This window comes from Dipodomys ordii, unplaced genomic scaffold, assembly GCF_000151885.1.
Source record: "Dipodomys ordii isolate 6190 unplaced genomic scaffold, Dord_2.0 Scaffold4, whole genome shotgun sequence".
NCBI lineage: Eukaryota > Metazoa > Chordata > Mammalia > Rodentia > Heteromyidae > Dipodomys > Dipodomys ordii.
In genome coordinates, this window is record NW_012267220.1 from 36,747,958 (window position 1) to 36,769,874 (window position 21,917).

Consider the following 21,917-nt stretch of genomic DNA (forward strand, 5'->3'; position numbering starts at 1 on the left):
TCTTGCCCGGGCTGGCTTTGAACCGCGATCCTCAGATCTCAGCCTCCTGAGTAGCTAGGATTACAGGCGTGAGCCACCAGCGCCCGGCTGGGGTGACACTTTGAAACCACAGGAATATCCTCAGCCATTAATTATTTTGGCACCAAAGTGAGTTTTTACTTCTGTAATTTCTCCTACGTTGATCACTTGGTTTTCTTCTCGAAAGAAAGGCCATTCCCTTGTCCACCTCCTTTCTTCCTTTGAATTATAACCTACTGATATATTCTTGATCTTGATTACGTCATTTCCCCCCTGGAAGCTTGTTTTCTCATCTTTAGGATGAGGAAAATAAGGATCATATTCTTGAATTTTAGTCAGTCTGAAATGAAATTCCCATAAAGACCTGCAGAGAATCAAGGCTGGTGTGATGCGCAGGAGTCACATCTTCTCTTCGCGCGGTCCCCCGCCTCTCCGTGGCAACTGTAGCTAGGTGCCTCGGGGCGATCTCGCGAGAAGGAGCCCCTGCAAGGCCGCGGTCCCTAGGCCTCTCCCTACCGCCCGCCCGTCCACACCCTCCTGCGCACGCGCCCGCGGAGTCGGACAGTTGGTGGCGAGTGTCGCCGGGCTGCTGAGCTAGGCGCCCGGACCCGCGACTCCGCGGCGCGCTCGCGTTCGGGGGCGGCAGGGCGCGCAGGCGCCGCGGGGGGGAGCGAGGCCGCGCAGGCGCGGACGGCGTTGGTTCGAAGAAGACCTTCTGCGTTGCCCTGGCGGAGCGGGCCGGGCCCTCGGGTTGTAGGTGAGGAGGATGGTGGCGTCGGGCCGGGCCGGGGGAGGAACCGGGGAGTGGTGGGCCGCAGTTGGGCGGAGACCGACAGTGGTAGTCCAACGAGGCCGGGACGGAGAGGCTAACGGGGCGCGGGGCCGGCCCCGCGAGGGACGCTGGCTCCTGCGGGACTGTGCTCGCCGGCGTCGGGGTGGAGCCGTCCCGCCGCCGCTCCGGCTCTACCACCCGGCCCGCCCTGCGGCTAGGCCCGCTTCCCCAGTGCCAGGCCCGGGGGAAGGGTGGCTCCCGGGGAGGCTGAGTTCCGGAGCCCAGACCCCCTCCCTTCCCTGCCCTACCTGCCGCCCGCACGGGCAAGGGCGGCCGACGGCGGCGGGCGGGGCCGCCCTGGGACCCGCGGGAGGATGCTGGACGAGCAACCCGTGAAGCAGAAACTGGGAACAAAAGGGGCTCGTTATCGACTGTCAAGTGGGAGGTTGTGTAGAGTGAAGTTATCTAGTTTACACCCCCCTCACCGCGCGGGTCGGTGCAGCTCGTTGTACAGTGCACGTCTACAAATAAGTGCATTTTGTAGAGCTAACAGAAATGTGTAGTTGTAGTTTGTCTCTCGAGTAACGCTGTCTTCGTGTCACCTCTATTTTTGCTTGATCATACCAGCAGTGCATTTGCCCTCTGTATCATGGGCCTGAAAAAGGAAGGCTGAAATGGGCAGAAGTGAGATCAGTAGTAAACTAAGCCAGCTACTTGGCCTGTACTAGTTTTGAAAAATAAAGCGAAATGCCGAATTATCTATATATGGATTCTTATTAATATTTCAGTGTGTGTCTTGACAGTATGAAAAACCAGAGTAAAGCTTTAAACACTTTTTAGTAGATATTAACTCCGTCTCTATACTGACCACCAAACTTGGGGGCTTGTGGCAAAGTTTAGACAGACATCAGCATTGATTGTGATCGTAAGGAACAATAGCATCAAATTTGAACTGAGAACATGTAAAAAGTCCAGAATTGATCATTTGAGCAATTACGTTGTAAAATAATTGCTCTAGAGGTGAACTGTGCAATGCCCTTAGCTTATTGCAAAGTTTTATTATGGTTTGAGTTAGTACATCTGTGTCACTCTTAGTACCTTTACTGATTTATTTTCTGTGCTGGGAAATCAAACCTAAGGCCCCACACATACTAAGCAAGTACTCTACCATTGAATTATGCCCCCTGCCCTCTTTTCTTTTACTTTATGTGTGGGTGTGTGCTGGTACTGAAGTGTGAATTCAGAGCTTGGGTGCTGTCCCTGAGCTTTATTGTTCAGGCTGGCATCCTACTCCTTGAGTCACAGCTCTACTTTACAAATTTGCTGGTTGGTTGGAGATAAAGAGTCTTATGGACTTTTCCTGCCCAGGCTGGCTTCGAATTGTGATCCTCAGATTTCAGCCCTCTGAGTAGCTAGGATTATAGCTGTGAGCCACCAGTATCCAGCTCATTTGTGTAATTTTTATATAATACTTTTTCCTCTTTATGTCATAGTGTCTGCTGTATGTGACAGGTTCAGGGTAAAGCACAGACTCAAAATGAAGTACATCATAGATGTATAGATAGAAATTTAGCAGAAGTCTAGATTAAGACTGGGACTTTTTATAAACAAATAGCTTATTTATTTCAATAGTTTGTATAGATAAATGATCCAGAAATACTAAGCAAAAGGACTAGCTGAGACTCTGGATTTTTCTGGTATGTAAAATCCTGCTAATAGGACTGCTTGTGGTGGTTCTCTAATTGTTTAGACAGCTTTTGAGTCTGCAACAGGGAATAGATCAGAACTAACTGCAAGAAAAGCCTTCCTTTATACAAAGAGGGCAAAGAAGGAATGTTGTGCTCAGTAGTGTTGGTGGCTCTGGAGAATTTGGTGTGAAGGTCATACTGGCAATATAAAAAACTGGGTAACTACAGAATAAAGACACAGCAAAAGCACCTTGGGTTTTCAATTTAAGTTCATACCATGTTTTGGTCTAATACGTGTAGGCTCTTTTCTATTTCTGGTTCATGGGTTAAATTACAACACTTTAGAGTTTTCGAAGAAAGACAATATTCTGGGTAAATATATTCAGTTGTCATAATTTTTTAATTAAAAAATTTCAATTAGAGTTGTAATTTTTTTTTTGAAACTACCTTCTTTTGCAGCTCAAGCTGGCCTTGAATTTTTGATCCTCCTGCTTAAGCCTCCCGAAAAGCTGGGATTATAGGCACCAACAAGCCCTATCCTGTGGCTTTTTTTTCCCCCCTTGGTTGGTTGGTTAGGGGACTTGAAATCGGCCTGGGGGTTGTCCCTGAGCTCTTTTGCTCAAGACCTAGTGCTCTACCACTTTGAGCCACAGCTCCACTTCTGGTTTTTTGGTAGTCATGGACTTTCTGCCTGGGCTGGCTTTGAACTGTGATCCTCAGATCTCAGCCTCCTGAGTACTAGGATTATAGGTGTTGAGCCACCAGCACTGAGCATGTGGCTTCTTTTTAATGGTGTTAAGAATTGAACCCTAGTGTATATTATGCAGACATTTTGCCACTAAACTATGTTTCCAATTCCAGCCCTGAGGTGTTTGGCTGCATAATTTTATGGTTCCTTAAAATTTGTGTTTTGTCTCTTTACACAGCTTTTTGGCTGTTTGACAGGTTTTTCTTTTTTTTTTTTTGAAATATGCACTAATTTTAATTTTAAATAAAGGTGTTTAGGCAAGCTAAGAGGTAGATACACAAATAATAGTTGCTGATACATGAAAATTTGTTTAATTATGACACATAGCTTTTCAAATATGAATTAAGCAATGTTTGACGGTTAATAAAGATATATGTTAAAATCACACCCCATCAGGTATAGTTTCAATCCTTAGTATATGCATACAGAAATTCTTGGCAATCTTAAATTGCACCTGCTGCAAGACTTCAGTGTTAGGAAAAATAAATCAAAGGTAATACATTCTTTAAAAAGTTAACCACATTCAACATTGGCAAAAACTGCAAAGCACCACCATACAGAGGTAACATTGAAGTTGATTAATATAATATTTTCCCTCACAAGTGGAATCATGTCACTATAATTCAAGGATACTGATGAAGTAACAGCTAAAGTGAAATTTTTGACAACTGGCAATATAGTCATATCATATAGATCATTCCTGTTATGTTGGTCAAAGAATCTTAAATTTTTCCCTATCTAAACTTCCACATACACAAATAATAGATCTCTTTCCATATTCTCTGCAATAACATTTGCAATAAATTTAATTTATAATACTGACAGGTTTTTCTAAGGTAAGTTTTGCATTTTATTTTGAAAAGTCAAGTTTATAAAACAAAGCATCTCTTTCAGACTGAGAACTTTGCATTCTTTGGAATTTAATCAGAAAGATAGATGGCCTCTGACTCTCATGAGAAAACTTTTAATTTCTAAAATTCTGGAAAGTTTTTCCAGGACCAGAATGCATTCTTTGAATTCTGATTGCATTAAGTGCATAAATTCAGTGACAGGGAAGAGGCAAAGACTGTGTACCTCTTAGGATCAAAGAGTAGACATGCAATGAATGAATGTTTTTTGTTTTGTTTTCGTTTTTGCCAGTCTTGGGCCCTGAACTCTGGGCTTGGGTGTTGTCCTTGAGCTTCTTTTTGCACTAGCTCTACCACTTGAGCCACAGCCTCATTTCTGGCTTTTTAAAGTAGCTTATTGGAAATAAGAGTCTCATGGACTTTTTGCCTGGGCTGGCTTCATACTTTCTTGTCTGGGCTAGCTTTGAACTGCCATCCTCACATCTCAGCCTCCTGAGTAGCTAGGATTACAGGTGTGAGCCACTGGCACCCGGCTAAATGAATATTCTTTTGTTTTCTTTCCTTTAAAAGATATGTGTAACACACCGACTTACTGTGACCTAGGAAAGGCTGCCAAGGATATCTTCAACAAGGGATATGGTAAGTAGGCATTTGAACATTTCCAGGTTAGCCTAAAGAGTTAGTGTTGAAGGCCTACTGTGTGTAGGATGCTGTTAATAAAATAAGGGTAAATAAACAATGTACTTCCCAGGTCTTAAGGAATAATTAACAGATTATTAGATCATATTCTTTTTTTTTTTTTTTTTGCTGGTTGTGGGGCCTGAACTCTAGGCCTGAGTGCTGGCCCTCAGCTCTTCAGCTCAAGGCTAGCGCTCTACCACTGGAGCCACAGCGCCACTTCTGGCTTTTTCTGTTTATGTGGTGCTGAGGAATTGAACCCAGGGCCTCATGCATGCAAGGCAAGCGCTCTACCACTGAGCCACCTTCCCAGCCCCTAGATTTCATTCTTTAAAAGTATAATCTCTTACAGCATAACAAGCAATTATGTACAAATACACATATATATATGTATGTATTTTGTCTGTAACATGAAATAATATACGTATATAACACTTATATATGTTTTGGCTGGCCTTGGGGACAATGAAAGTACTTCCCATATGATTTTTTTTTCAGTTTTCATGAAGGGAAAGATAAAACTGTATATATTCTTAGATTTAAATTTAATTTTTTACTGTACATATTTGGCTTTTTTTACTAATACTAATTATATTTTAACTTTTTGTATATATATATATCATCTGGTAATTTTCATTCTCAGAATTCTTTTTTGGTGCTGGTACTGGTGCTTGATCTCAGAGCCTGGGTGATATCCCTGAGCTTTTTTGCTCAAGGCTGGCACTTGAACCACAGATTCACATCCAGTTTTTTTGCTGGTTAATTAGAGATAAGAGACTAACTTTCTGGTTGGCTAGTTTTGAACAGAGATTTCCTCATATCTCAGCCTCCTGCTTAGCTAGTATTATAGTTAGAAGCCACTTACTGGCTCGTTCTTGAAATGTTTTTCATTTGTTATTTAAAATTTTAAAGTATGTCTTTTTTCATTTTGATGGGATTTAAAATTGCTCTTGGTTACAGTTCAGTTGGAATTGAACAGGAATACTGTGTATTTTCATATGATGGTACTATGTATTATTTTCATATTTGTTGAGTTAAAGGAAACTGGAGTGTTACATTTTGTGCATTACTTTGTTTTTGTGTATTTGTGTCTAGGGTTTGGCATGGTCAAAATAGATCTGAGAACCAAGTCTTGTAGTGGAGTGGTGAGTACTTAATACAGTTTTGATTATGTAGTGTAATTAACCTAAAGGAACTTGCTTTAAAATCATTGATTTACTATGTGAAGCAGTAGACTTTGGCACTATGTTATCTCCCATACAGCTTAGTCCTACTCTAACATTTTAGACTATGATGTTGAATTCTGGGGGAGACATTGGTGCCTGTGATATAAAAGTATTCTGCATATTACTCTTAGAAGTTATAGAATATCAATAAAACCCCTTTTATACAATTAGTATGTATAAAAAGTAAGATTATCATATTTCATGAGCACGTATGTGTATATATATATAAGTGTGTGTGTACTAAACTTATTTTCCATGGAGAAATGTAGTTTATCTTTTATCAAATTAATTTTAATCTGTTTCTCATGATTAAATGAAATGTAAAAATAAGATATATTTGTACATGTGTTTATATAGGTTTTCTACACTTTTTGTTTTTCCTGTCAGTTGTGGAGCTTGAAGGACAACTTGGTGCTGTCTCTGAGTTATTTTGCTCAAGGCCAGCATTTTACCATTTTGAGCCAGAGTGCTGATAGAAACCTGCTTTGTTCTTATAACTCAATATTACTTCCATGGTTTGGCCCACTGACTACCCTTCTCCCTAGGGGATTTTCCCTAAATTCTCTAGCCCAGTCTCCAGCCCAGAATCTTAATCTAAACATGAAATTCTAATTCCCTACCCCCACCCCAGGTGATAGGCACCTGAATTTCTAGAAGCATATGGGGCAGAAGACTTAATAAAAGTTCCTGGACCTACCAGATCTGTACCATAAACTCCTCAGGAGATTCTGAACACTTGAGCTCCTTGTGACCCTGCCCCCTCACCATGACCCTACTTAAACCCCTCCACCCCTGTTGCCATTTCACCTGCCTCATGTCTTCTGACTGTCCTCAGGTCACCATGACATTTCTTTTCAACTCTTCATTAAAGTTGATCTGGTCTGTTGAAATCATTTTCTGCTCTTCTTTATTCTGATACCCTCATGATTCAGTTTCCTAATAAGCACCACTTCCAGTTTTCTGGTAGTTTAATTGGAGTGTCATGGAATTTCCTGCATGGGCTGGCTTTGAATTGGGATCGTCAGATCTCAGCTTCCTGAGTAGCTAGTATTATAGGCATGAACTGCCTGGCTGTTCTATACTTTTTTTTTGTTTTTGGTCATGGGGCTTGAACATTGGGCCTGGGAGCTGTCCTTGAGCTCTTCAGCTCAAGGTGAGCATTCTGCCGCTTGACCCACAGTGCCACTTCTGGTTTTCTGGTGGTTAATTGGAGATGAATCTCATAGACTTTCCTGTCCAGGCTGGCTTTGAACTATGACCCTCAGATCTCAGCCTCCTGAGTAGCTAGGATTATAGGTGTTAGCTATCAGCGCTTGGCTGTTCTATACTTTTAAACTGATGTTTTTAACTTTTTTTCTTAGTGGAAATTAAGAATATGGTAAAGAGGGCTGGGAAGGTGGCTCAGTGGTAGAGTGCTTGCCTTGGTTCGATTCCTCAAGCACCACATAAGCAGAAAAAGCCGAAAGTGGTGCTATAGCTCAAGTGGCAGAGCAGAGCCTAGCCTTGAGCTGAAGAGCTGAGGGACAGTACCCAGGCCCAGAGTTCAGGCCCCACGACTGCCCCCCCCCAAAAAAAAGAATATGGTAAAGAATATGTTGACATATTTTCAAGGTATCAGTCATAGAACTTTCAAAAATCTCTGCAAATAGAGCAGTTTTTATTTTTTAGAAAAAGTTTTAAAAAATTATTTTTTTTCAGTTGTGGAGTTTGAACTTTGGGCCAGGGAGCTGTCCCTGAGCTTTTCAGCTAAAGGCGAGCAGTCTACCACTTGAGCCACAGTGCCACTTCCTGTTTTCAGGTGGTTAATTGGAGATAAGAGTCTCATGAACTTTCTTGCTTTGGCTGGCTTTGAACTGCAATTCTCAGATCTCAGCCTCCTGAGTAGCTAGGATTACAGGTATGAGCCACTGGTGCCCAGCTAGAGTAGTTTTTATTAATTCACTTTATTTTCTGATTTCTCCTTATTGGCTGCAGTTTTTGTTGGTATTTACTTATTCAAACCATGTGAATTTTATTTTTTAATATAATTTAATTAGAAGGATAAAAAGCATGTGAACCTCCATTGATATTTTGTATTGTATAGAGTACAACCTTGGTTTGTTACTTTCATTCTCTTGGTTTTTCTAGCATAAGTGGATAAATGGAGATACATACATACATACATATGCATCTGCCTTATGAAGGTGGGCATATTATGTGTATAATTCTGGTAAAGATTGAAAAGTTATATGCATTTTGATTAGATTTTGAAATTTTTACAAGTTTGTATTACAAAAGTCATCAACTAAATTTTCTCTCCCTATCATGCTGCTGTGGTATGGTAATACTCATTCAGATGGTAAGGAACAAATGCTATTTTTGTGCATGTTTTTGTGGTTGCTTTTGGTTTCTGGTACTGACTTAAAATAAATTTTATTCATTCACATTTCTTAGATTGTATCTAGGTGTTTTTACTGTATATTGCCTAATTGACAGTAACGCTTTTGTTGCTTACTGACATTTAATGTAGAGCTGAAAGTGTCATATGTATGTCATAAATGGCGTTTTTACCTGATGACATTGTGAAATTAGAACACAACTGAATTAGAACAAAAATGATAATAGCAAGTAAGACATGTTGCCTATTCCATCACCTTAATTTTGTGTTTTCCCAATGCCAAAATGAAGATTTATATCTGCTATACTTGTCATAAATGTAGAAATACCCAACACTGGATAGTTGGAGCTACTAGAAAGAAAAAAATTTTCACATTAAAGAATTACATTAACTGTTAAATATGACTAATATTTTATCAGTTTTTGGTAACGCTTTGCCCTAAGTATGCAGCATGATACTGGTTGAAAGCTTTCTGTAGGGTGTTGATAGAAGATCACAGTCTCCCACTGTTTCATTGCCTGTGGACTAGAGTTGGGCCATGATGTTTAGTAAAGGGAGAGCTCATTTTGAAGGCAGTAAGACAGAACTGCTCAGGTTTGGCAGCTTTTTATTGCTGTTGGCAGTATTTCAGAAATGGGCCAATCAACATGTTTTTTTTTTTTTCTTCCTTGACAGACATAGATTACCAGTGACAGGTGTTGACTATTTCCCCCTTCCTGAAGAAGGTCTATTTTTAATTGCTGATGGTCATATGACTGAAAGGACACTTAAATTGGAAGGATATACTTGAGGCATTCCAGGAACTATTTGATAGGCCCATGTTAGAAGACCACAGGCTGGTAGAGGGAACTGGGATAAATTAGCCCTCCATTTTATTATGAAAACAGACCATTGTAAATACTGAAATTACTTATGTTGAAAGTTTTGCAGGTAGCTTTGGGACAAAAGCAGTGCTTAATGCCACTTTATACTTGATGGTTATTAAAATGGTAAGCTTTATATTAAATGCATTTTTCCACAGTAAATTTCTTTTTTTTTTCAGTGCTTAGCTTTTTTTTTTTTATTGTGAACATACTGTACAGAGGGGTTACAATTACATGGACAAGATAATGAGTATATTTCTTATCAAGCATTGTAGACTCCTCCTTTTTTTACCCTTCACATCCCTTCCCAGCCTTCCCCTGCCCCCCTTCCACAGTAAATTTCTGTCTGCCTGTCTTTGTCTATCTTGCAGAGCTGGGGATCAAACCCAAGACCTTTCACAAAGTAGGCAAGCACTGTACCACTATGGTATAGCCCCAGCCCACAAAAATCAAATTTTAAAAAAGCATCAGGCTGAGGATGTAGCTCAATGGTATAGTACTTACCTGGTGTGTGTAAGTACTCTGTTTGTTCCATAGTGAAACAAACAGAATGAGATGATAGTGTTTGGGGTTTTGTGGATCTCTAAATTTGATAGTTGTGTGAAATGTATTACAGAGATCATCTCTGTAGGCCATCAAAGAAAAATACTTAAGAAAGATGTTTAAGTATTTTTGTCTTTTTAGAAAAGACATTTGTTTATAGAAATATTTTTCTACTAGCTGGGTGCTGGTGGCTCACACCTATAATCCTAGCTACTGAAGAGGCTGTAATCTTGAGAATTGTGGCAGGAAAGTCCATTAGAAAGCCCACCAGAAAACTGGAAGTGCAGCTGTGACTCCCAGTGGTAGATCACTAGCCTTGGGCAGAAAAGCTCAGGGATAGCGACCTGGCCCTGAGTTCAAGCCACATGACTAACAAAAATATATATGTATTTTTTCTGCTAAAGAAAAAATATAGGGCTAGGAAGGTGACTCAGTGGTAGAGCGCTTGCTTTGCATGCCTGAGGCCCTGAGTTTGATTCCTTAGCACCACATAAGCACAGAGAAAAAAGCCGGAAGTCGTGCTGTGGCTCAAGTGGTAGAGCTGGAGCCTTGAGCTGAAGAGCTGATGGACAGCGCCCAGGCCCAGAGTTCAGGCCCCACGACCAGACCCCCCCCAAAAAAAAAAAAAAAAAAAGAAAAAAATATATCCAGTGATAGTGAATGGAAAAATAAATATCAGCCTTAGAGTGAAGTAATAGAAAGATGTAAAATTAGTTAAAATATTTAGAAAGAGAAAAAACAGGAACTGTGGTACTGTAGAGAAAGGGCTCTTGTGAAAAGTAAATTGTATTGGTTTCTGATACAGTTGAACACTGCTTTGTAAGTGTTTTCTATTTTGTGGGATTGTTTTAAAGTGATTTTTTTTTCTTACCAGGAATTTTCTACTTCTGGTCATGCATATACTGATACAGGGAAAGCGTCAGGCAATCTAGAGACCAAGTATAAGGTCTGTAACTATGGACTTACCTTCACCCAAAAATGGAACACAGACAATACTCTTGGGACAGAGATCTCTTTGGAGAATAAGGTAAGAGAAACTATTAGAAACAGTTCCTTATCTCTGGCACATATTGAATAATGAATAAGCCTCAAATGTAATCTGAATGAGATTTTACAATCCTATATATTAGCTGGATTTCTTCTCTGTATGGGGCTTTTTTTGGTGTGTGTGTGTGTGTGTGTATGTGTGTCTTGTTTCTAGAAAATAAGACTTTGATTGTGAGTATGCTGGCACATTGCATCTTTGTTCTGACCAGTGTTTATTCTGTTACATAGCTAAAACTCTCCTGAATAAAATACACTACTTATAGTAAGCTTAGTTTTATGAACATTGCAAAATTGGCTCTATAGAAAATTGTTCCTAAAATTCTTTAATGTTTTCAAGGAGAAAATATATTAGCAGATTCTTGTCAGGTGCTCACTGTGTACAGGGCACTGTTATTTAAGGTATGTCTGTATACTCATTGGCAAATGTAGATAATAAACAGGTTCACCTGAATAAGTTGTCTTATTAAGGGTTGGGTCTTATTAAGGGATAGCAAGTTTATTATTATTTTCTTCTGATCTTGCAGCTTGAACTCAGGGCCTATATACTGTTCCTGAGCACTTTTTTTTTTTTGGCTGGTCCTGGGGCTTGAATTCTGGGCCTGGCATCTGTTCCTGAGTCTCTCTTATTCAAGGTTAGCGTTCTACCACTTGAGCCACAGCCACATTTCTGGCTTTTTCTGAGTAGTTTATTGGGATAAAAGTCTCATGGACTTTCCTGTCCAGGCAGGCTGGCTTTGAACTGTGATCCTCAGATCTCAGCCTCCTGAGTAGCTAGGATTACAGGCATGAGCCACCGGGGCCCTGAGCTTTTTATAGAATATTTTTTATTGGAATATTTTTCTGCTAGCTGAGTGCTGATGGCTCATGCCTGTAATCCAGCTACTCAGGAGGCTCCAAAAGAGCTACTCTACCACTTGAGGCACCGCTCCACTTCTGGCTTTTTGCTGGTTGACTGGAGCTAAGAGTCTTAGAGACTTTCCTGCCTGGGCTGGCTTTGAACTGTGATCCTCAGATCTCTGTCTTCTGAGTCTTTAGGATTGATTAAAGGTGTGAGCCACCAGGTGCTGGTGGCAAGATTATTTGTCATGGAGAATTCTGTTCTTTTTGCACTGTAGTGTATGTTACTTGCTGTAATAGGGTTTAGTGTATATGTTTTAACCTCCCTTCTTTTTGTGCCATTACTGGGACTTGAACTCAGGGCTTTATGTTCTCACTTCACCTTTTAACCCAAAGCAAGTGCTCTGCCACTTGAGCCCCAGCTACACTCTTGGCTTTTTGGTGGTTAATTGGAAATAAGAGTGTCACAACTTTCCTGCTTGGGCTAGCTTTTTGCTGTGATTCTCAGGTCTTATCTCCCAGGGATAGGCCATTGTTACTCAACACTTTTCCTTTTGAGAGGAAAAATACCCAACACATGAGGGGTCTGAGTTCCCAGGCTAATCTAGAACTCCTGGGTTTAAGGGTTCTTCTTTTTTTTTTTGGGTCCAGTCGTGGGGTCTGAGCACTGACCTTCAGCTCTTTAGCTCAAGGCTGGTGCTCTACCACTTGAGCTACAGCACCACTTCCGGCTTTTTTTCTTTTTGCTTATGTGGTGCTGAGGAATCAAACCCAGGCCCTCAGGCATGCAAGGCAAGCACTCTACCACTGAGCCACCTTCTCAGCCCCCTAAGGCTTCTTCTTAAATCATTAGGAGTCTGAGGATGAGGGGAGGAGTTAAGGGGATAGGGAAAGATTGGAGGTAATTATTTGTAATTTAATACGTGGCTCTTTCTTTTTTTGGTGATGTTGTTACAGAAGTAGTCAGGAAACTTTAAAATTTGTTTTTTTTTTTGAGTCAAAAGATTGAAAATCACTAATTGTTAATTTTAAATCTTTGTTTTTCAGTTGGCTGAAGGGTTGAAACTGACTCTTGATACCATATTTGTACCGAACACAGGGTAATTATCCAAGCCCTATTTCCTGAATTGTTTTGAAGCCTTAGAGCTTAATGTTTTATAACAGAGTTGCAATGAAAAGTATAGAGGTAGGAGAACTCAGGAGACTGCTGTTAGAAACACGAAACCCATGTAACGATAGAGTGTCCCCCATTTGAAAATTGAACAAATGAACAAGAATTTATAAATCTATTCCAGAGAAGCATACCATATAAAAGGTTTAAGATCTCGAAAATCTGCGTCCATAGCAATATCCTAAGTTTCCTAAAGATTGAGGGAGGTAGTATTCTGCTGAGAAGGAAGTTTCTTAGGAGTGTAATCTGGACATATAACACTGTCACCTACGGGGTTTCTTTAGCCTTTATAAAACCACTTCAGTGTGTGTTTTATAAAAGCACTTCAGTGTGTTTCCTCATGAAAATCGGGGATTGTGTCATGTCCTATTGTCTTGACATAGTCCCTACTGTATGAAGGATGGAGTCTGTTAAATGCATGTGTATAATGACAACAAGTTATATAACAACAAGTTCTATCACACTTTTTTTTTTCTTTTTGGTCAGGTACCAGGGCTTGAGAACTTTTTTTTTTGGTCAGTTGTGGGTCTTGAACTCTGGGCCTGGGTGCTGTTCCTCAGCTCTTCAGCTTTGAGCCACAGCACCACTTCTGGTTTTCTGAGTGGTTAATTGGAGATAAAAAGTCTCATGACTGAGTTGGGAAGGTGGCTCAGTGGTAGAGCGCTAGCCTTGCGTGCATGAGGCCCTGGGTTCTATTCCTCAGAACCACATAAGCAAAAAAAAAAAAGAAAAAACACCAGAAGCGCTGTGGCTCAAGTGGTAGAGTGCTGGTCTTGAGCTGAAGAGCTGAGAGACAGCGCCCAGGCCCAGAGTTCAAGCCCCACAACCGACATTCATCTTTTTTACGTGTGTGTAGTGAAAACCTTCAAATTCTTTCTAGCTTTTTTGAGTTTTACAGTTCATAATCTGTATTGTCTCTACCATACAACAAAACATTAGAACTTATGTTTCGAGTCTTTTATAACTTAGTACCCACTGACTGTCCTGTTTCTTCAAGTTTATGTCTTCAGGAAATTATCAGATACCTTATTAATTGGGCTTATAGTGAGGAATATATAATAATAGTATATCCACTTTTAATCTTAATCTTATTTTAGAGCTAGTCTTATTTTAGAGCTAACTCATGTGAAACATTTTTACCAAATATATGCCATCTACCAAAATAATACTTATAATGGAAGAATGAGTCTTCGTATAAAGATTCTATAATAGAAACTCATTTTTGTTCTCATTGTTCTTTTTTTTTTTATAGGAAGAAGAGTGGGAAATTGAAGGCCTCTTATAAACGGGATTGTTTCAGTCTTGGCAGTAATGTGGATATAGATTTTTCTGGACCAACCATCTATGGCTGGGCTGTGTTGGGTTTTGAAGGTTGGCTCGCTGGCTATCAGATGAGTTTTGACACAGCCAAATCCAAACTGTCTCAGAATAATTTTGCCCTGGGCTACAAGGCTGCAGACTTCCAGCTGCATACTCATGTGTAAGTGTAATTCAGTATGCAGGGCAGTTTCTCCCAATTTCTGGTCATAAGCATGTTGAGAATGTCAGAGTGATGGTAATATACTTTGGTAGGTGTCCAGCTTTGCTGTGCTTACTGGTTTTTAATTTTTTTATAATTTTTTTTATGTCAGTCATGGGGCTTGAACTCAGGTCTTAGATGCTGTCTCTGAACTATTTTTCAAGATTAGTAATCTACCACTTGAGCCACAGCTCCATTTCTGGCTGTTTTGTTATGTTTTTGGTGGTTAATTTAAGGTGTAAGAGTCTTTTGGACTTTCCTGCCCAGGCTGGCTTCCAACTATAATTCTCTCATCTTAGCCTCCTAAGTAGCTAGGATTACAGGCCTGAGCCACTGATGTCTGGCTTGCTGACAAAGCAAAGCATTATCAGAAAGCTTGTGCATTGAGTTCATTGTATTGTGCTGCTGGTAGTTACTGGCCTCAGCCTTATCCAGACTTTGGGAAGCTCTAGAATTCCTAGAAATGCCCCAGGGTGTACATTACTCCTGATAAAAGGGACCTTTTAGAGATACTCTGCTTCCTGTGGTTTCTACATGTTGACCACTAAGAACACTCACCAAATTGATTTGAGTTTCCTGGAGTATGCCCAGTAATTCTGTGGAGGCTTTTAGGTATCTTTGGTGAGAATCCAGCTATCCCTATTGCATGTAGAAGTTACAAGAGTCCTCTAAGCAGTCCTGAGTTCCAGTTGCTCAGGTTGTATTCTGTTGGCTGAGTGAACTTGAACTTTTAAATTGTATTTTATCACTTGGCCTATTGGACACTGTAGTTATACTAGGAAGCAGAAGCAAAGAGCAAGTTGTATGTTTCTGAAATCTGGCAGACTGCTCTCCTTTAGATAGGTGCCAATTCATTTATGATGCTAGAGCAAAGTCACCCAGTGGTATATAAACAATGGTATCAAAAGGGAAGAAATGCTATTATTAGGAAAAACATTGGATAGAGCAGTAATTGAGGTATCCTATAGCAACACCTTTGGGTATTGTAGGAATTTGCTTTCTCATTTGAAGAGTATGTTGTTAGTAAGATCCAGCATTACCTTATTTATATACTTTTGCTTCTCTGTTTTTGCAGAATCCTTATTGAATTCTACTTGAAGTATTTTAATTCTGTAAAAGAGAACTATAGATCATATTTACCTGAAGTGTCTGAATAATTAAAACATGTCTAAGTAATTTTACATTATACAGAGGAACCAAGTAAATAAATTAAGTGCTTATATTTTTAATTCGATATTTATAAGTTGCTTCGTGGGATTTCATTTGTTTAGTAGCTGTTTATGCTGGAAGTTTACTTAAATTTGTAGTTGCAAAGTGGAATCTCTGTTTCAATAACCTTAGAATTTATTTCCTTGTCATAAGGAAGAATGGTACAGACTAATATTTATGGCTGTTTCTTACTCCATGAGAACAGGAATGATGGCACTGAATTTGGAGGCTCCATCTACCAGAAAGTTAATGAGAAGATTGAAACATCAATAAATCTTGCATGGACGGCTGGTAGCAACAATACCCGTTTTGGCATTGCTGCTAAATACAAGCTGGATTGTAGAACTTCTCTATCTGTAAGAATATGCTTCCAGATTGGATCTGCTCTTAGATTTTCATCCAGTTGTAAATGAATGTTGAGATATAGTTGTGGTTTAATTTTTTTTTATTAACTCTAATGAGCTAACTCATTAAGCATTAACATAACTGAAGTTTTTTTTATGCCTAAAGCAAAAAATGTGAGTTCTAGCCCTAGTCCCATTTATTTGACTGTGGTCTGGCCTTATATAAGTTATTCATTTGGCTTCAGCATTTTCTTACTTGAAAACTCTTGGGATTAGGTTATTTATGTCTATAACTATCATGATTCTTATTAATATTAATAGAATTGAGCCCTTAAATATCAGGTACTCTGCTAAGGTTTTGGGATTAGGTTATTTATGTCTATAACTATCATGATTCTTATTAATATTAATAGAATTGAGCCCTTAAATATCAGGTACTCTGCTAAGGTTTTTCATGTATTATTTCATCTTTACAAATTTCTTCATGTGGTGAACAGTGTTAATGTTCATCCAGGATTTCCTGAAGCTTAGAAACTAGGTTAAGACCAGTAGTAACTAACAGTGCCAAGATTTGGACCCTTTTTTTCCTCTGTCAAAGGTCATATACTGGCATCTCAAAGAATTTCATACACAGGGTGTTTGTGCTTTAAAATTTTACTTAAGGACTTTAAAAGGTGTATTATTCTCACAGTTCCTACCTTTCCTACTAGTCTTATTGACGTAGGATTCATCTTTTTTTTTGGTTGGTCATGGGGTTTGAACTCTGGGCTTGGGTGCTGTCCTTGCGCTCTTCAGCCCAAGGCGAGCGCTCTACCACTTGAGCCACAGCGCCACTTCGGGTTTTTTGTGGTTTATTGGAGATAAGAGTCTCACGGACTTTCCTGCCTGGACTGGCTTTGAACCGTGATCCTCAGATCTCAGCCTCCTGAGTAGGATTACAGGCTTAAGCCACCGGCACCTGGCTTTAGGATTTATCTTTTATCTATTCAGTTTTCAGTTCCAGTAATTCTAGATTGAACTCAAGGTGCTTTTTAGCTTAGGAAACTTTATGCGTGAAATAGTGTTTTTTTTGGACTTTTAAATTATGAAATTGATTGTTTTCTATTTCCATCTCTTAATCTTAGGCTAAAGTAAATAATGCCAGCCTGATTGGACTGGGTTATACTCAGACTCTTCGGCCAGGTATGTAAGGGGATTAGGATAGAGAGTGATAGAAGAATAATGAGATTAATTTAGAACAGCTTACAATAACCATGGGACCTTGACTCAGATTGTTTTATAGCAGACTGTTTTGATTTTTCAGGCAGAAAGTCTGAGAATTTAGAAAATCTGAATATTCCTGTATATAATCAAGATAAGCTTACTGTTGCCTTGGAGTTTGCTGCCCACTCATTAATACTAACCTCCAAATGTAATTCTTTGTGGTACTTTACTCATTATAGACCAGAGATTTTTTTTTTAGGCAGTCTCTGCTGGTTTAGTGTAGCTTGTTCTAGCCATTGACTTTACTCAGAATTTCTAGAGAATTTTAGTCTGGTTATAATACTGACTGTAAGTGATTTTGGTGTTTTCTTCTTTCTAGGAGTCAAACTGACCCTATCAGCGTTAGTCGATGGGAAGAACTTCAACGCAGGAGGGCACAAGGTTGGGTTGGGATTTGAACTGGAAGCCTAGGTTGATTTTTGAGTAAAGCAGCAGATTTGTCCCTACAAGTGAAGAGAAATGAACCCACTATGTTTTGGCCTTAAAAATTCTTCTGTGAAATTTCAAAAGTGTGAACTTTTTATTCTTCCAAAGAATTGTAATCCTTCTTACACTGAAGTCTAGAGATTACAAGTCCATCTTAAGGGAGGTCCTTGAAGGCATGCCTGGAAGTTGTCATGTTTGTGCCACATTTCAATTGAGTTGTGCAGTGTTAATTTAAATGTGTTCCTCAGCGACAATGTAGTGTCATGTTAAAGGAAGTGACCCGACCCTCCAGTTTGCACATCACGCCCTGCATGTCCCACACTTTCTCATGACCTTTTCATACATTGGTCTCTGTGCTATAGTGGAATCTTTGGTTTTGCATCAGAGTAAAATAAAATAAACCCATCACATTTGGAACATAACTGCTTATCTGATTTACTAGTGGTAGATTTTTAAAAATATTTGATGTGATTTGTTTTGAGAAACAATTTCCTAGGTGGGGCTCATGTTTGAAGTGGTATGTCTCAACTAGTTGCGCTACTGACTGTCCCTTGCTCTTCTGTTTCCCTCCCTGCTCTGTGAGGGCAGAGCAGTGCCTCTGAGAAAACCTGGATTCCTATTGCGGGGTGCTAGTGAGTGTCACACTGACAGTGTTACAGAGCTGCCGAGAAGGCTTGCTCCAGGGTGTGAGTTTGTGAGGAGATGAGGCAATGGGGGATATAGGAAAGGGAAGAGAGATGGATAGAATGAGGTCATATGGGGTACAAGAAGAAACATCTGGCTTTTCCAAGTCTTCAGGAAAGGAGGTTCTAGGATTTGAACTCAGGTCTTTGAGCTTGCTGGTCCATACTTCCAGCCCTAGTGTTTTTTGTTTTTTTTTTCGTTTTGCTGGTTACTTTTGGGATAGGATCTTGTTTTCCTGCCCAGAAGAGTGCACCTGGGTGCATCCTACCAGTGTTAGGTTTCCCATTATGGCTAGGATAGCAGGCATGTGCTCTGCGCCTAGCTTTCAGTTAAGGCATTCTCATGAAATTTCCTACCTGGGCTAGCCTTGAACTATGATCCTTCCAATTTCAACCTCCAAAGTAGCTTTCTTCAGTCCAGTGTGGTTAAGGCTAAGGGAGAGAAATAATGAGGACAGACTAAAGAACTATCTTTGAGGCTGATTGTTACTTATAACCTAAATGAGATGAAGATTGTTGTATGTTTGCATTTTCTTCCCTTATGTTTTCTTATAGATGATTTAATCAATAATTCAGAGTCAAAGAGCCACATTTTTGTACAAGAATCCAAATAGGAATTTAAGTATTAAAGTGCAGGCTGGCTAGGAATGTACTGAGTGTCCTCATCACTGAAGGAGCCACTAGGTTGAAAGGAAGCCCATGACTTCTGTCCACATACAGTGTCGCCAGCATGAAATAATAACTGCAACCCTGAGTCCAGGAGTCCACAGAAGTGTCCCAAAGCAGAACACCTCTTGTGGTGTCTCATGGCTCCCCTGCCCACCTGAAACAGGCCACACTGTCCACATGCGCTTCCCTCACTGACTACTCCAGCTCTCCTCCACATCTCCCCTCCTCCCCCTTCCTGCCTAAGCTGAGGAGCTGCTATGATCACAGCCATCTGACTTCATGTTTTCAATTGATCTAGGACCCCAATCTCCACCACAGCCAGTGAGCTTGGCGTCTTGGAGCAAAATGTGACATGTATGTGTGTATGTATTTAATGGTAGGGTGCTTTTTTGAGTCAGTGCCTCTTACAAATTTGCCTTGAGGGAATAATCAGAGATATACAAGGTTTATGAGTAAGTTAGTTCAGTGCTCTTTGAAATGGTAAAAAGTTGATAATCAAGTGTGCATCAGTAGGGCACTGGTTAAATAATCAGCTATTACAAGTCATGTTTCTGAAATGATTAGTATAATGTTAAATAGAAGACAAGGTAAAAATGAACTTGTATTTTTTAAAAATATATTTGCAAATACAGAACTGTAATTTAAAAATGTTAACATTCATTATGTTAAAGAAGTAGAATTATACTTTTTTTTTTTTTGCCAGTCCTGGGGCTTGACCTCAGGGTCTGGGCATGTTGATGAGCTGCTTTTGCTCAAGGCTAGCATTCTACCACTTGAGCTACAGTGCCACTTCCGGCTTTTTCTGTTTATGTGGTACTGAGGAATTTAACCCATGCTGGGCAAGCATTCTACCACTAAGCCACATTCCCAAACTAGAATTATAAATTTTACTTTGTACTTTACTAAATGTTTCCAGTTTTTTTGTTTTGTTTTTTTGGGTCGGTCGTGGGCTTGAACTCTGGGCCTGGGAGCTAGCCCTCAGCTCTTCAGCTCAAGGTGAGCGTTCTACCACTTGAGCTACAGCGCCACTTCTGGTTTTCTGGTGGTTTATTGGAGATAGGAGTCTCAGTCTTTCCTGCCCCGGCTGGCTTTGAACCACGATCCTCAGATCTCAGCCTCCTAAGTAGCTAGGACTACAGGTGTGAGCCACCAGCGCCCAGCTATATTTCCAGTTTTTTAAATTGGAATTTAAGCCATGTTTAGGAGGAAACCCTCTATCAAGTGTCTCTAAGACAGAGGCCCTGGGGTAGCACAGCAGGCAGCAAGTCTGTCTGTGAGGGGGCCTGGGCCCAAGGCAGTAGCCAAGGATAAAACATCACTTCCCACTCGCTATTCTTGAGAGAGAGAAGAGTACTGGTGTTTTTGGAAACTTAATAGGCCTGAGGTTATTGAATGAGATTTTTATTTTGTTATAAAAGTTAATATGATGGGGGCTGGGAAGGTGGCTCAGTGGTAGAGCACTTGCCTTGCATGCCTGAGGCCCTGGGTTGGATTCCTCAGTACCACATAGGCAAAAAGAAAAAAGCCGGAAGTGGCGCTGTGGCTCAGGTGGTAGAGTGCTAGCCTTGAGCTGAAGAGCTGAGGGACAGTGCCCAGGCCCAGAGTTCAGGCCCCACGACCGGACCGCCTCCCCCTCGCCAAAAAAAAGTTAATATGATGTAGTAAATATTCTATCTGCAGGTCCATTTCTAGTCCACCTTCACATTCTGAGTATCTGCTCAAGGGATAGAGTTTCAAAGTTTCATTTGGTCATGAAATGTCCTTGGAAATTTGCTGCTGCTTGGCTGAGCCTCAGATTCGAGAACATGTATAGCAGGAGTTCTAATAGTTGTAGCTATTTCTCTGTCATCCAATGTCATGTACACGTGTTTGGGGATGGGTGTGTGTTGTGGTAGGCCATCCTTCAGTTTACCTGACCTTTGGTGGTGCATGCATGCCACTGTGTTCTGCTGCCTTTGCTGGTTTCCCCCTTTTTGTTCTCAGATACTGGTGTTCTCACTTAGGTACTCGCATTCAGGTTCTGTCCTCACCTTTGCTAGCTGTGCAACCTAGTTCTCCGTGTGTATGCTTGTGGGAAGCACTTTTCCAACTTTGATCTGTTGCTCTGCTACTCCTCTGGGTCCTTTTCACTACCTGTCCTGAATGGCATGGACAGGGGTAATGTGCTCTGAGAGCAACTGACTCCAACACCTCCAGCTCATTCTTCCAGAGTGATTAGGGCAGTCTACTTCTTTTCTATGGTGTTCAGGAGTCTGTGATCCAGGCATGTGGACAAGGTAAATTAGACAGTGTATGTGCTTTGAGTTGTAGTCCCTACCTTGTTATGGAAGTTTTGTTTGTCTACTTAAAGCATGAGTCCAAATCTTAAGGTGGTATGGCAAGTGGGGTGTCCTCTGATCCATCTTCCTGGTGAGACACGCATACTACTCTGGCTTTGACCACCACTGCTTCCCTGAAGTCTGCCTGCATCAGAGAAGTTTCTCCTGACCACCAGACCCTCATTTCAAATTGCCTGTCAGATGTCCTTCGGATGTCCAGAGCCAAAAATGAATGTGTGTCAGTCATCCATGCCCACTCTGCATGTGCATCTCATATTTCTACCTTTGCTCTGGGAACTTCCTGATCTCCCATAGTACCTCATCAGCTTCTCCCCAGGGCTGTGGCTCTCTGGAAATGCCTTCAGGATGACACTACTTTGCTGTTTCTTTCTTGCCTCTCGACCCCACGAATACTGAGTTTCTAGTCAGGTCCATGCTAGGTGGCATAGGAGTAGTATGCACTCTGGATGTTTGCTGAGCAAATGGTGGCAGATGACTCTGGTTTAGCTTCCTACGACAGTAGATCTCTGCAAGGAAATTATAGCTCCCCACGATGATCTAAGTATATGTAATTCACAACCATTTTTTTTGTGTGTGTGTGTGTGTGTGAGAGAGAGAGAGAGAGAGAGATAGGGCTTGACTCAGGGCTCTACCACTTGAGCCACAGTTC

At 40.6% G+C, this 21,917-nt stretch overlaps 1 protein-coding gene across 2 annotated transcripts; it reads left to right on the forward strand.

The window, feature by feature from the left end:
• Positions 1–648: 648 nt before the first annotated feature.
• Vdac3 (voltage-dependent anion channel 3) lies at positions 649–17,999 on the forward strand. Of its 2 annotated transcripts, XM_013026448.1 has the most exons (10): positions 649–775; positions 3,405–3,431; positions 4,642–4,713; positions 5,848–5,897; positions 10,636–10,788; positions 12,693–12,745; positions 14,069–14,296; positions 15,750–15,900; positions 17,013–17,070; positions 17,471–17,999. In XM_013026448.1, the coding sequence occupies exons 3-10, from the start codon at positions 4,647–4,649 to the stop codon at positions 17,560–17,562; spliced, it is 852 nt and encodes a 283-aa protein (XP_012881902.1). In that variant the 5' UTR covers positions 649–775; positions 3,405–3,431; positions 4,642–4,646; the 3' UTR covers positions 17,563–17,999. The 2 variants fall into 2 exon arrangements, with proteins under 2 accessions (XP_012881902.1, XP_012881894.1); XM_013026440.1 differs by lacking the exon at positions 3,405–3,431 and having other exon boundaries at positions 4,645–4,713.
• Positions 18,000–21,917: the final 3,918 nt, after the last annotated feature.